General features: G+C 40.3%; 1 protein-coding gene across 1 annotated transcript in view; it reads right to left on the bottom strand.

Moving 5' to 3' along the window:
• MCM10 (minichromosome maintenance 10 replication initiation factor) overlaps window positions 1-12,496 on the bottom strand; it is a 39,348-nt gene that overhangs the window by 26,170 nt on the left and 682 nt on the right. The window contains exons 2-8 of the mRNA XM_032425790.1: window positions 10,958-11,046; window positions 7,828-8,190; window positions 6,952-7,053; window positions 6,677-6,814; window positions 4,582-4,756; window positions 2,568-2,733; window positions 606-773 (exon numbers count right to left, since the gene is read on the bottom strand). Of these exons, the coding sequence (XP_032281681.1) occupies window positions 606-773; window positions 2,568-2,733; window positions 4,582-4,756; window positions 6,677-6,814; window positions 6,952-7,053; window positions 7,828-8,190; window positions 10,958-10,964 (1,119 nt within the window). The 5' untranslated portion in view covers window positions 10,965-11,046. The remainder of the gene's footprint in view (window positions 1-605; window positions 774-2,567; window positions 2,734-4,581; window positions 4,757-6,676; window positions 6,815-6,951; window positions 7,054-7,827; window positions 8,191-10,957; window positions 11,047-12,496) is intronic.

Genomic DNA, 12,496 nt, shown 5'->3' with positions numbered 1-12,496 from the left:
GAAATAACTTTGCCTCTCACAGATCTCAGTCTGCAACAGCAGGGAAAACTCTACTGCTGCTTGAGAAGATGAAATCACTCTGATTCTAAGTTGCAGCTATCGCTGTACAACTAACAGAGCAAAGTCCCGTCAACCAGAAAATCCTGCCTGCTTGATGCCGCCAGCGGAGACTGATGAAAGCGATTTAAGGAAACCTGAGCAGAATAGTTCAAAACACTCCAGGAAACTTGGAACTAATGTGGAAAGATTTAATGAAAGAAGTTGTTATGAAACATTTAAGAGTAGGTGGAAATTCAGAATATTGGTGGGTGAGGAACAAACAAAAAATCAGATTAGTGGAGATACATAAAAACATGATTCAGTATCTGGAGGTAGACCAGTTCTTGATAGAACTTGGCCAAGCTGTGAAGACAAGAAAGGAAGGAAAGGAGGAAGGGAGGGAGGAGGAAAGAAAGAAAGAAAGACAGAAGGAAAGAAGGAAAGAAAGAAGGAGAGGACAGAAAGACGGATGGATGGAAGGAAGGAAGGAAAGAAAGAAGGAAAGAAAGGAAGACGGAGAAGGAGAGAAAGAAACCAACCAACCAACCATGGAAACAGATTCTCACCTCCTCTGAACCATCCTTGGGCTTCATGGGGTTAGCGTTGAGCAGCCCTATGACAGTACCCTGTTCAGTCTTCCAGAGTTCTTTGTGAACTTCTCCAAACAAGAACAATGACACATACCGTGTCAGGTCACGGAGATCATTCAGTTGCCAGATACTAAATGTTTTCCCCTGGAACAAATATTTATTCTTATTTTTAATAAATTTTGCACAATGGGCTATACTATCTCCATTTATGGTTCAAGTGCTCTACTGCGGAAACATATATAAACCACCTTGACTATATAATCTTGAGAATGTGGTCTGCTCATTATAAACTAATTCTCTCTCTAGGCTTTAGTATTTATTACCTTTCTCATTTTAGAAATGAAGGTGAAGTAAGGCAAACCAGTAGCAAACACGTTAGTGAAGTCTCTAATTCTCAGGTCTAATAGTCAATGGGATAGCATGGCCTTTCTAACTACACACACACACACAGAATATTAAAAGGATCAGTGGAAGTTGCGGCACTACCATTTAATAATTTACTGATATAAATTTAGTGGATCTATTATTTATCACTAATTAATTATATTATTAATATTAATAAAAAGGTGTCAGCTCGGTGCTATTCAATCTTTGCCTAGCTTAGAAGAAAAACAAAAGCATCATTTAAAGACAACAGGTTATGTTTAACTGTAAAATTTCACAAGTATTATATATCTGAAAAAATACAACTCAAAATGCTAACCATTTATATAAAACTTCCACTTTCACAGTTTCTTTTTTTCTTTAAACAAAATAATTTGAATATTGAATCAAGCTATTTCACACAGGCATCCCAGGACAGGTGTGGTTTTAGGTTATGGTGAATTATTGACTGGATTCAAGTGTTATAACTACCCTTCCACGCATTTGTACAAAGCCTTTCTTGGAAGGGTTCAGATAAAATTTCACACATATTATTTCAATGTCATTATAGCCCCTTGTGACACAGTTAAGAACTTAATCAAATGAACCAGACATGTTCATGTTCACCTTGACTGTCAGAGGGCTAGATCAGGACCCACAGAACAATCTCAGGTTGACCAAGATCTCAATTAGAGAAAGAAATCAGGATTGAGCATGCTTAAGCATAGTATTTACTGGGAGAGAATTCTGATATAACCAAAAGCCAATTTCTTCCCTTTACAAAGAAGGAAATGGAAGTCCTTAAAGATTAAAGGTCAACCGGGCACCTGGGTGGCTCAGTTGGTTGAGCGACTGCCTTCGGCTCGGGTCATGATCCTGGAGTCCCGGGATCGAGTCCCGCATCGGGCTCCCTGCTCAGCAGGGAGTCTGCTTCTCCCTCTCCCACTCCCCCCTCTTGTGCTCTCTCTCTCTCTCTCACTCTCTCTCTCAAATAAATAAATAAAATCTTTAAAAAAAAAAAAAAAAAAGATTAAAGGTCAACCTAAGTTCACATAGCTAAGGAGAATGAGGCTCAGGACCCAGGTTTTCTGACTTGCCAGGCCACAAGTCATCTTCCTGTTACCTCGGTCAAGTGCGATTTTAAAACCTATTATATCTTTTGTAAGATCCACTGTGCTGGACAGCTCTGCAATTTCAGAACTTCTGAGATTGACGACCTCTTCCTTCTAGGCAAGCTCTCCCGAGGATCTGGGAACTTGGCCTCTCCCACACAGTCGGGATGGTAGTGTCACAGGGACCACCACATGTACCCCCAAAACAATGACAAGTGAAATGCAGCAGGAATAATACAGTGAAAAGCCCAAGGACTCTATACAACCAGGTCTTCTGTAAGTAGGGCATTCTTTACAAATTTAACCTTCAGATAGCAATCCAATGATGGCGAGGCAATCTGCGAATTTACTAGCAGCTTTCTCAAAATAAAATACTGATGGGCTTAAGGTAGAGAAATCAAGAACACGAGCACCCACAGTCAGCTTGTGATGGAGCAGCTAAGAAATCAGTAAGATAGCTTACACTCTTACAACTCTGTGGAGTGATTTTCTTCAATATAACCCCAAAAGTCACCCAGTCTACTTCTTCTAGCTTCTCACTTGCCATCTTTTCCTTGAGCTGAGACAGTCTGATCAGTTTTCGGCCGACCATTTTCTTGTTCATCTCTGTGGAGGACACTCGAGGCCGCCTGAGTCAAGAAACCAGCAATGATTAGATTATTATTCTAATCTCTTATTATTCTAATAAGAGATTACCTGGCACTGTAGCAGGTTGGTTAGAAGAGACGTTCTGGGCAGAAATCTCTGAAGTACCTGTTCTCGGGGAGGTTTGGTTAGGTAGTATGGACAAGGCAAAGATTTTTATGGCAGATAAATAAAAATAAGATAATTTTTAAAGCTAGTTTATGATTCCTTGGATAGAGAACTGGAGCTTATACAGAAAACAAGAAAGACTGCACACTCTTTAAGTTCTTATAAATTATAATGTATGTTACAATTGTCTTTTAAAAGTAATCTCTTTTGACTTTAATACAAAATCATGAATTGATACTAAAAATAAGAGTTAAATTTCATCAGTTCTGCAAGAATTTCACAGGGTCTCTAATTTCTAACTGGATTTTTTAAACCCAACATTTTCATATAACAATAGAGGCGTGGAATCCAGCTTCAGTTAATATATTCTTACTCCTCATGACTGGCCAAACACTTGTGGATTTGTAAAAGTTGGTTTTCTCTAGGAGAATATTAATACCTATTCTGTACTTGATGATATTATATATTCAAGGACAAAAGAAAACAAAAAAAACCATGCCTTTTGACTATTTCAAAAGTCTTTAGGAATAGAAAGTCATAGAGCTAACTCTGAAGCAATTAAGAATATTCAGGAGAAAAACACTGATGCAGGTGGAGAAATCCTTCTCGTGGCCTGATTTCTGTGAGTGAATCAGTTACTCTCATGTTACTGCCCTTTGGAGTATCTTCAGGGCCTGAGGTGCAGGTATAGCAATTACAGACTCAAACAATTGTGCAGTCCCCTAAATCTGTAGGCTGCTCAGCAACTCTGGCCGAGTTTTGACTTTGTCTACCTCCAGTCAATCCACGTGTGCAGTGCACTCCCATTAGCACCATCTTTCTCTGTGGGGAATTTCAACTGAGAACTCATTGGGGCAGGCAGTATCATCTTGGTAGGGGGGTGTCTACCTTGAAAAAAAAACCCCTGCGGTGCCCTCAGTGGGAACCACAGCTTTTACTGCATCCCACCCCACAGGCTGTCTCAGATGTAACTGGGTACTTTCTTCCGATTTTGGAGAGTACAGAGTCTTTACAATACACTTTGACAGCTACGTTCTCCCCCTGTTCAATATATAATCTAAGACCTTAGCAGTTTTAGTTTAGATTGACAAGGGTTAGATGTTCTAAAGGGACTGCACTTAGCTACTCAGAGGGACTGTACGAAAAGCAATGTGGTCTCAGAGTAAGGATCCCTGCTCTGACTGGGGCTTTGACAGAATAAGAGAGATACAATGGAGTAGTGGTATGGAGCACAGAAGATTTAGAAGGCTTTTAACCGAACTGATCCTAGGAGGTATGCCTATTTTAACCGAGTATCTTAATTTCCCCACAGTTATAACTGAAGCAAAGGACATAAATTTGCCTTAAAAGTTCTGAGGAGGAAAAAGAGCACAGGTACTTTTCTTAACATTAGTTATAAGAAGATACTACTATCCTGGTTAAACTGCATATACCTTCATGGATTTAGAAATAGTCTCTATCACTGTTTCTGATTAAATATACTATTATTTATTTGTCCATTTCCTTTTTTTAAATTATGTTTTAATAAACAAGAAAAAGGCTTCTTTAAACATTTCACATGCAAACTGTACTGAATGCTATGGCTCGTCTTACTGCCAAATTCAAGAGCTGGTGGTGTTAAGTGGATTTGCTGTACAAACACATTATTTCTAGAAGGCTCAATCCTTGGGAAAGAGGACAGGTGGGCCATGAGAACAGAGTGAGAGACCTTTACACTTACTGACCTGAGCCTCAGGCCCGAGAAGGCTTCCACAGAAACCACTGTCTGAGCCGGTTCCGCAGAACTCCTGGGGGTCCCTGCGCTCTGATCTCTGGTCAACCCACTAGGTTTGTTTCCAGGAGTAGTTCGGAGTGGTTGGGGCGGTGTATTTGTCATCCTCAAAGATGAGCTTTTGTGCTCTAGAAAATTAACACAAAAGTTAAGTGAAAGGAAAAAAATCACACTGATCCTTACAAAATTTGTTTTTATAGAATTGTTTCTTTTTAAATCAACATATGCAATAACCAAATCTTGAGAACAAAGGAAGCCCACAAGACCATTTCTGTACTACCCTCCAAACCTTTTCAGTGTAGCCCGAAAGAACTTCCTGTGACAACGGAAAGGTTATACGCCGATGCTGTCTGATATGGTGGCCACCAGCCACATTTGGCCACCGAGCACTTAAAATGGATTAGTGTTTCCAAAGAAATGAATGTCTAATTTTATTTAATCTAATTTAAACTTACAAAGCCACATGTAGCAGGTGGCAGCTGTATTACAGTGCTGCTCTCAAACACAGTTCCCATGTGCAATGACATTTACTGAGTACTCCCCATACACAGAGCGCTGTGGTAGACTCCACAAGGGAGTAAGAGCCCTCCTTCAGGGATCAATGATTAGTGATTTGTGTGCAGATCAACTTCTACCTGAAGAAAACCCAAAGTTAACTCCCCTTTCTTTGTTTGTTTCTGGTTTCATCTCATCCCATTCCACTCCGTTTCATTTTATTTGTGGTGGTGGTGGTAGGGAACTAGGGGGACCAGGGTATTCTACCATCTTGCTTGCATTAAATATCCTCAGTGTGGTTAGTTTTCTTACTTTCGAAGTGTTTGATAATGTTCCTGAAGGTCAGAAAACTTGGATATTTTCCTTAATATATATCACTTTCTCTGAAATAACATTGCACTGTTTACCCTCAAAGAGACTTTGGGTCACTAGTGGCTCCCAAGCTAGAGGTTAGGACAAACCTAGAACTTTAGAATCTCTAGAAAGCCTGCCATGCCTCACCCTTCAAAACTAAACTTTGGGGGCACCTGGGTGGCTCAGTTGTTAAGCGTCTGCCTTCAGCTCAGGTCATGATCTCAGGGTCCTGGGATCGAGCCCCACATCGGGCTCCCTGCTCCGCAGGAGGCCTGCTTCTCCCTCTCCCACTCCCCCTGCTTGTGTTCCCTCTCTCGCTGTGTCTCTCTCTGTCAAATAAATAAAATCTTTAAAAAAAAACAAAAAACAAAAAAACTAAACTTTGAACACTACCTAATGAAATACCTTAGTAATGTCAAAGGTCCTAAAGGGAAGGATGCCATTCATAAGTGGATACGTGGAATATATAATTTATGTCAAATGTAAACATGGAGAGGCTGTTATTCTTTGCTATTGTGTTGTATGCCACTGTTATTCAAATGGGCCTTTTTGAACATGAGTGGTCAATAATATGCTGCTTACTCTGAGTAACCAAACCATTTTGTCTTAGATATTCCAAAGAATTATTACCATGTGCAAACTGAGGCAGTGCAACAAAATCAATACATATGGCTCATATATTTTTTTCATTTTAACTGTGTGCTTACATGTGGGCTGAACTAGAACTATATTTGAGTATATACATCTCTACTCCGGGCAAAGAAGTCTTTTCTAAAGAATGGACCCTCTGCTTTAATACAACCTGGCTTCAAATAAAACTTGGCCACTTTAAAAGGAATCTGTGCCTTGAACCCAGAGGCCCAGCTGTAATCTCTGGATTACATGAGAACTCAATCCAGTGGTTACTTTACACTTACTACAATTCAAGTCAACTATAAGACTATAGAGCTTAAAAAAATTCAATTCATTGTTTTAGTAAATACAGCTACTCTGTATCTAAGGATTTTCAAAGCACTCTGAGATGTAGAGAAAGATTACAAAATAGAGCATATGGCTCTCATTCCCAACAAACTTACTTTTCTCAAAGGGCAGATAAGATGGACCCCTGGCCCTCCCCCGCAGACAGATATGATAGTGCCAAACTGAATTTTAAATAGAACAAGAGTAGTGAAAAACCAGGGAAGCCTTGAGTACTACACCTGCAGGTGAAACCTTTGGTGTCCGAGCCACCCGCTTGGGTTTTGGTGTAATAGGGATATCAAGCTCTGCAGAAAAGCATGTCGACTCCTGAATTCTCTGAACTTTCTTCTCTTTAAGAGGGGGGCGTGGAGACTTCTCTATTAAAAGAAAAAGAAATAAACAAAATTTAGAAAGGGGCTCAAAGATAATTTTACCAGCAGCTGGATGCAGAAATAATGCTATAATTTCTTAACAATGGAACTGCATACTATTGCTAGAATTACAGTCTGATTACCAGATTTAGGCAGAAGGGATGGACTTGTAGGCTGCTTAATTGTTGCCATTTTTAGCTGCTCTTGTAAGGATTTCATCTGCTCTTGCAACTTCTTTAATTCATCTAGGAAAGAAAAATATATTGATTTAAGATCCACAGCAGAAGAAATATTATACATGATAAAAATGCTGGAATTATTTTTGGTGTCCACACCCCACCCTGAAACCCTGAGACCCACAATATAATCACATACTGAGAGCTACCATTAACTTTTGCACTTCAAAGAAGTCCCTCAGAGAAATAAACTTTGTATTTTCAGTAATCAAGCCTCTAATACCTAAGCTAGTTATGAACCGGTACTACTGACAAATATCAGATATATATCCCCAGTTAACAAGTTTTTAGGTGTCAGGGAATGATTATTATCTCATAAACTGAATACCATAATTAATACAATAAATGCTGACTCCTCTATTAGAAGAAACAGCCAACCACTGAATTTGATTAGAATTTCAAAATATGTGAGACAATGTCACAAATAAAAGGGCACTCCTCAAAGCTTCTGTTCAGAAATGGTCTCCTGCCCAAACAGAATGAGAAGGCTACAGGGCTGCCCCTGGCTCCACATGCATATAAATCTCTAAGTAAGATTTTTCTGTAACAGGCACAAAAGATGGTGGAGCCATTCTGGGAAGGACCAATTACAGCTGGCTGACACTGGGACAGGGGGCCTCTGCATGCTGAAATGCTGGCCCTAAATGTCTCATCTACTAATTCCCACCCTTTTTTTTGGCCAAGTCATTTATCTCCATCCTGACTCAGCAACTATTTTGATGAAAACTGTTGGATCCATCCATTCTATCTTGAAGAAATTAGAAAAGCAAGTAGTTAGGGCACCTTGCAACTCTTGATTAGTTTTCCCCTGATTGGGACCAGGCGCGGGGAGGACTCTATTTTTAGGCGATTGCTGCGTGGGAACTTCTTCTTCATCTGTTAAGTCCCCCATATCTCCAAAAAGAGTGGCCAAATTTTCCTTTCGGTCTTCAGTCTCTCCCAGTTCTCCATCAGCAGCCTCCTCTGAATAAGATTCACCGTCACCATCTGCATCAAAGAGCTCGTCATATGCGTCAGGTTCACCATCCTCCTGGGTCAAGGGGTGACCCTCTTCTGGACTACAATCCAAGGCAGACTCATTCTCCTCCAGCAGTGCAGTCAGCAGAGACAAATCATCTTCCTCCCCTGGGAAGAAAGAAAACCTACCTGAGAAAAACCAACAATGACAAGCAGAGCGAATTAAAACATTCACCATTCATAAGGCAATTGAAACAACTCTGCTAATTCACCATTTTGCCTGGTAAAACTGTTGTTCTTGGTCCATCTTTCCTCTTTCCAGGTGCTCGGAGTGCACTGGGCTAAGGAGGAAGGGGCTAGTATCTGCTTAGTGAACCTAGTGGGCCATGCATGGGGCTGCATCTTTTTACCTGTGCTACTTCAGCTGATGAGCAACTGCCTGTATGCTGACTTCCAAGAAACCCAACCCATAAAGGGAATAATCCAAAAACACACTAAACATACATTTAGGCTCTTTTTAATTGTTCAAGGGAAAAAAATTTCAAGTGTAGAAAAGGTACAAAGAATTACATAAAATGTACTTATATTTCATCACCCAGAATTAGCCATTGATCATGTTTGCTTCTTGCCTTTATGTTAGATAACTTAAAAAAAAAGTTTATTAAGTTCATTGTGCCAAATCTTAGCTCAATTCCTTCCACTGCCTCCATGCCCCATTGCAATAAGTATCATAATTTTGGTATATCATTCTAGTCTATTTTTCATACTTTTTCATTCAACATTGCATGTATGATTGAGCTAAATCAAAACATATAGTTCTAGTTTACTTCTTTCAGTTGCTAGATGGCATTCCATAATAAGACTATCACATTTTATTAACCCATATTTTTAATCCAATAAAGGACATATGGGCTATATCCAATTCTTTCCCACCACAAACTATGCAGCAACCACAAATGCGTCTTGCAATATGTGTGTTTCCTGGAAATACCTATCAGAAGTGGAATTGCTGGACTGTTGGGTATGCACATTTTCCAACTTTCCCAGATACTGCCAAACTGCTCCCAAAGTGGTTATACCCTCACTTGCATTGCACGCAAGTACCATTTCTTCTTACTCCTCACCAATATCTGATATGTCGCTTAAAATTTCTTGCTAGTCTGATGGATGATTTTAAAAGGCATCTCATTGTTCTGATTTGCATTTCCAGCATTCTCATAAGGCAAAGAATTGTTTACGTTTATTGGCCCTTTGGATTTCTTCTTTCTTGATTTGTTTATTTTCTGTGCCCATTTTTTTCTATTTGGGCATAATCCTTTATAAATCTGAGCCATTTTAAAGCAAAGGCATTAAGGATATTTCATGCACCCCCTTCACCTCAAAGATAAGGGCTGAAGTCCAGAGAGGTCAAAGACCTGTTCAGGACCATATGGTGAAAGAGGTTAGCGAGGGAGTCTGGCTTAGGATGGAGATCTCTAAATCCAATATTCTTTCCACCACTCTGCACTCTTAGCAGATGGAAAACAGCCAGTAGCCAAACTCATGGCCTAGAATCTGATAAAAGGGTCTAAATCTTAAAGTCAGAGGTTGCATAATAATTTGTCTGAATTGCTTAGTCAACAAACACTACAAAACTGCAGGACGCAGCAAGAGAGAAGAGGCAATCTGGCTCCCTGTGCTCTGGGTGAGACTGCCACATTCCCTCAAGAGAGCCAAGAGGTCCTCCCCTGTCTTGTTCCCAGCTGTGGAAGAGAGCACACCCCAAGAAGAGGCCTTGGCTCACACCACTGGGAGCCCCAGGGGACAAATGTGGCCAAGTGGCTCCATACCCTTCCTCGAACCCAGTTTCTTTCATGAGAGCACCAGGTCTAATCCTGTGATACCTCCCATCCTGGTTTAACTCAGTCACCACTGAAAATCCTGTCTTCTCCATGTTATGCCGACCCAATCTCCCTGCTTCATCACTCCATTTATACACTGGATCTTCTTCCTCTCAGCTCCTCAAGGACTTAAGTCTGTAAGCACCAGCTCTCTTCCCCACATCACTCATTATATTCCCTGTCTTCTGGAGCATTTCTCTCAGCATACAAATTCATTCTAGTGTCTTCCAACGTACCAACTACCTAATATTTTCCTACTTATTTGTTATTATCTTGCTCTCTGTACTAGAACTGAAGTAGGAATGTTGTTCAACCATGTATCCCTAGCACCAGTAAATGCTCTGATTTCGTCTATACTGGACCAAATTGTTAACACCGTGCCAATCAAATGAATGTTTATTAGATACAATATCTTAGAGAACACATACCATTCACCACTTACTTTCATAACTGTCTCCTAGCAAATATTTATACTTTATATTACATTAATCGCCCTGAAGGTAATTTGATGATTTTCGGAAACAGGACACTATTAATTTACCAAAGGTACAATCAACGTCACATGTTATTATAGTGTGAAGAGTTTCAACATTTGGTTCTACTTTTTTGAAAAGGGCAGGGTATAAAATTAGAAAGGACTATAAGAGTTTAACCCAGAGCTAGACTAAAACCATTTCAACAGACTTCAATATTAATCGTGAACTCTGAAGTCAAACTTCAGGGGTTCAAATCCCTGCTCTGGAAGTCTCACCTGTGACAAATTACTAAACATCTGTCTTCCACTCTAAAAAATACAGTTGCTCAGAGGACTAAGGCAGTTAATATAAGTAGGGACCTTAGAACAGTGCTTGGCACATTGTAACTACATGCCAACTATCATCATTATGAAAGACAATCACTGCTGCCAGGAGATACAATCCCACCTGATTAAAACAAGTAACATTCACTGACTGAAGTGAGATCTTCTCTGAACCACTCAGACAATACTTGAGGGAGGGGTAATACCTATTTTCACTATTTTGCAAGTAGAATAAATGGACACAAGGGTGGTTTTGCATGAAACAAAGAGAACTTACCATCCATGCTGTCGAGGGAACAGTTGTGATCAAGAACTTCCAAGAATCAGGTGCCCAGGAGATGGCAGTAATGTCGAATCTTGGCTACGCTATGAAATGAACATGGGAAAAGTCACCCTTGATTGTTCCCTCTCTCACATCGCATATGTAACAAATCTAGGATCACACAAATCCTATGGGCTTGAAGCTCAGAATTCATCCAGAATCTGACCACTTCTCATCCCCACCTACCAACACCATCTCCCTTTATCTTGACTCCAAACTATGGTTATAGAAACTCGGTTGAGGTAGAGATTACATGGATGGGAGAGACTGTGAACAAGTATTATTGAGGATGGCCTAAATATTAGGGCTATTATCCCATTTTATTTACTGTGACACATGTGCTGGCTTCCTTATTCATAGCAGTCTAGTGTGTGGTTCTACTCAGTTGCAGCCTTAGTCACATCAGTATTTTGATTCAATACTACTCAGCAAAACTCAAAAGAGTTGGCAGAACTAAGTAGGGTAAATTCGTATTATTCCATGCACTTTCCTTTTTTCATTTAATTGATTTCTTTAAAAAGATTTTATTTATTTGAGAGAGAGAGTGCGCATAAGCCAGGGGGAGGGGACCGGCAGAGGGAGAAGGAGAAGCACGATCCCCGCTGACCGGTCTCCAAAAAAAGGCTCCATCCCAGGACCCTGAGATCAATGACCTGAGCCCAAGGCAGATGCTTAACCGATTGAGCGACCCAGGTGCCCCCATTTAATTGATTTTAATAACTGCAAGAAAAAAGTATAAATTTTTCTACACTATTATTTAACAAATATGAGCTTTATAGCTAACCTTGGTATGTCTGATGTCAACTATCAATTATGATGCTTTCTTTTTATTTATTCAACAAATATTTTCATGGAACTACCGTGTGCACCACACTGTGTTGTCTCCTGGGTAACCTGCTGGGTTGTAAGCTTCCTGAGGGTTAGCCAACTGTTGTATTCATCTCTATAACCAACCACCTTTCCCTGCCCCAAAGCTGTGTACTCTACCTCACTCTCACATTCAGTATCACCCAACAACTGCTACTGGATCTGTCTCCAAAACATTGCTCAATCTTTTGCCTGAACGACTGCATGAGCGTCTCGTACTGGTCTCTTTGTCTCTTTGATGTCTTCGTTATACAGCAGCCACTGTAATCTTTTCTTTCCTTCATAATCTTCTAGGAATGTAAATCAGATCATGGTATTCCCTTAATAAAAAGTCTTTAATGGGGGCACCTGGGTGGCTCAGTCGGTGAAGCGTCTGCCTTGGCTCAGGTCATGATCTCGGGGTCCTGGGATGGAGCCCCATGTGGGGCTCCCTGCTCAGTGGGGAGTCTGCTTTTCCCTCTCCCGCTCTCAATCTCTCAAATAAACAAATAAAATCTTAAAAAAAAAACCTCTTTAGTGATTTTTCATTGCTTGAGCTAAATTTAAAAGTCTATGAGGAAATGGGTACTGTCTCCCTTGCCTACTTCTCCTCAGTCAGACTAGCCTGCCTTCAACTTCCTGAACACA

This window comes from Phoca vitulina, unplaced genomic scaffold (genome assembly GCF_004348235.1).
Source record: "Phoca vitulina isolate PV1807 unplaced genomic scaffold, GSC_HSeal_1.0 scaffold33, whole genome shotgun sequence".
Lineage (NCBI taxonomy): Eukaryota > Metazoa > Chordata > Mammalia > Carnivora > Phocidae > Phoca > Phoca vitulina.
This window is presented reverse-complemented; position numbering and strand designations above follow the sequence as displayed.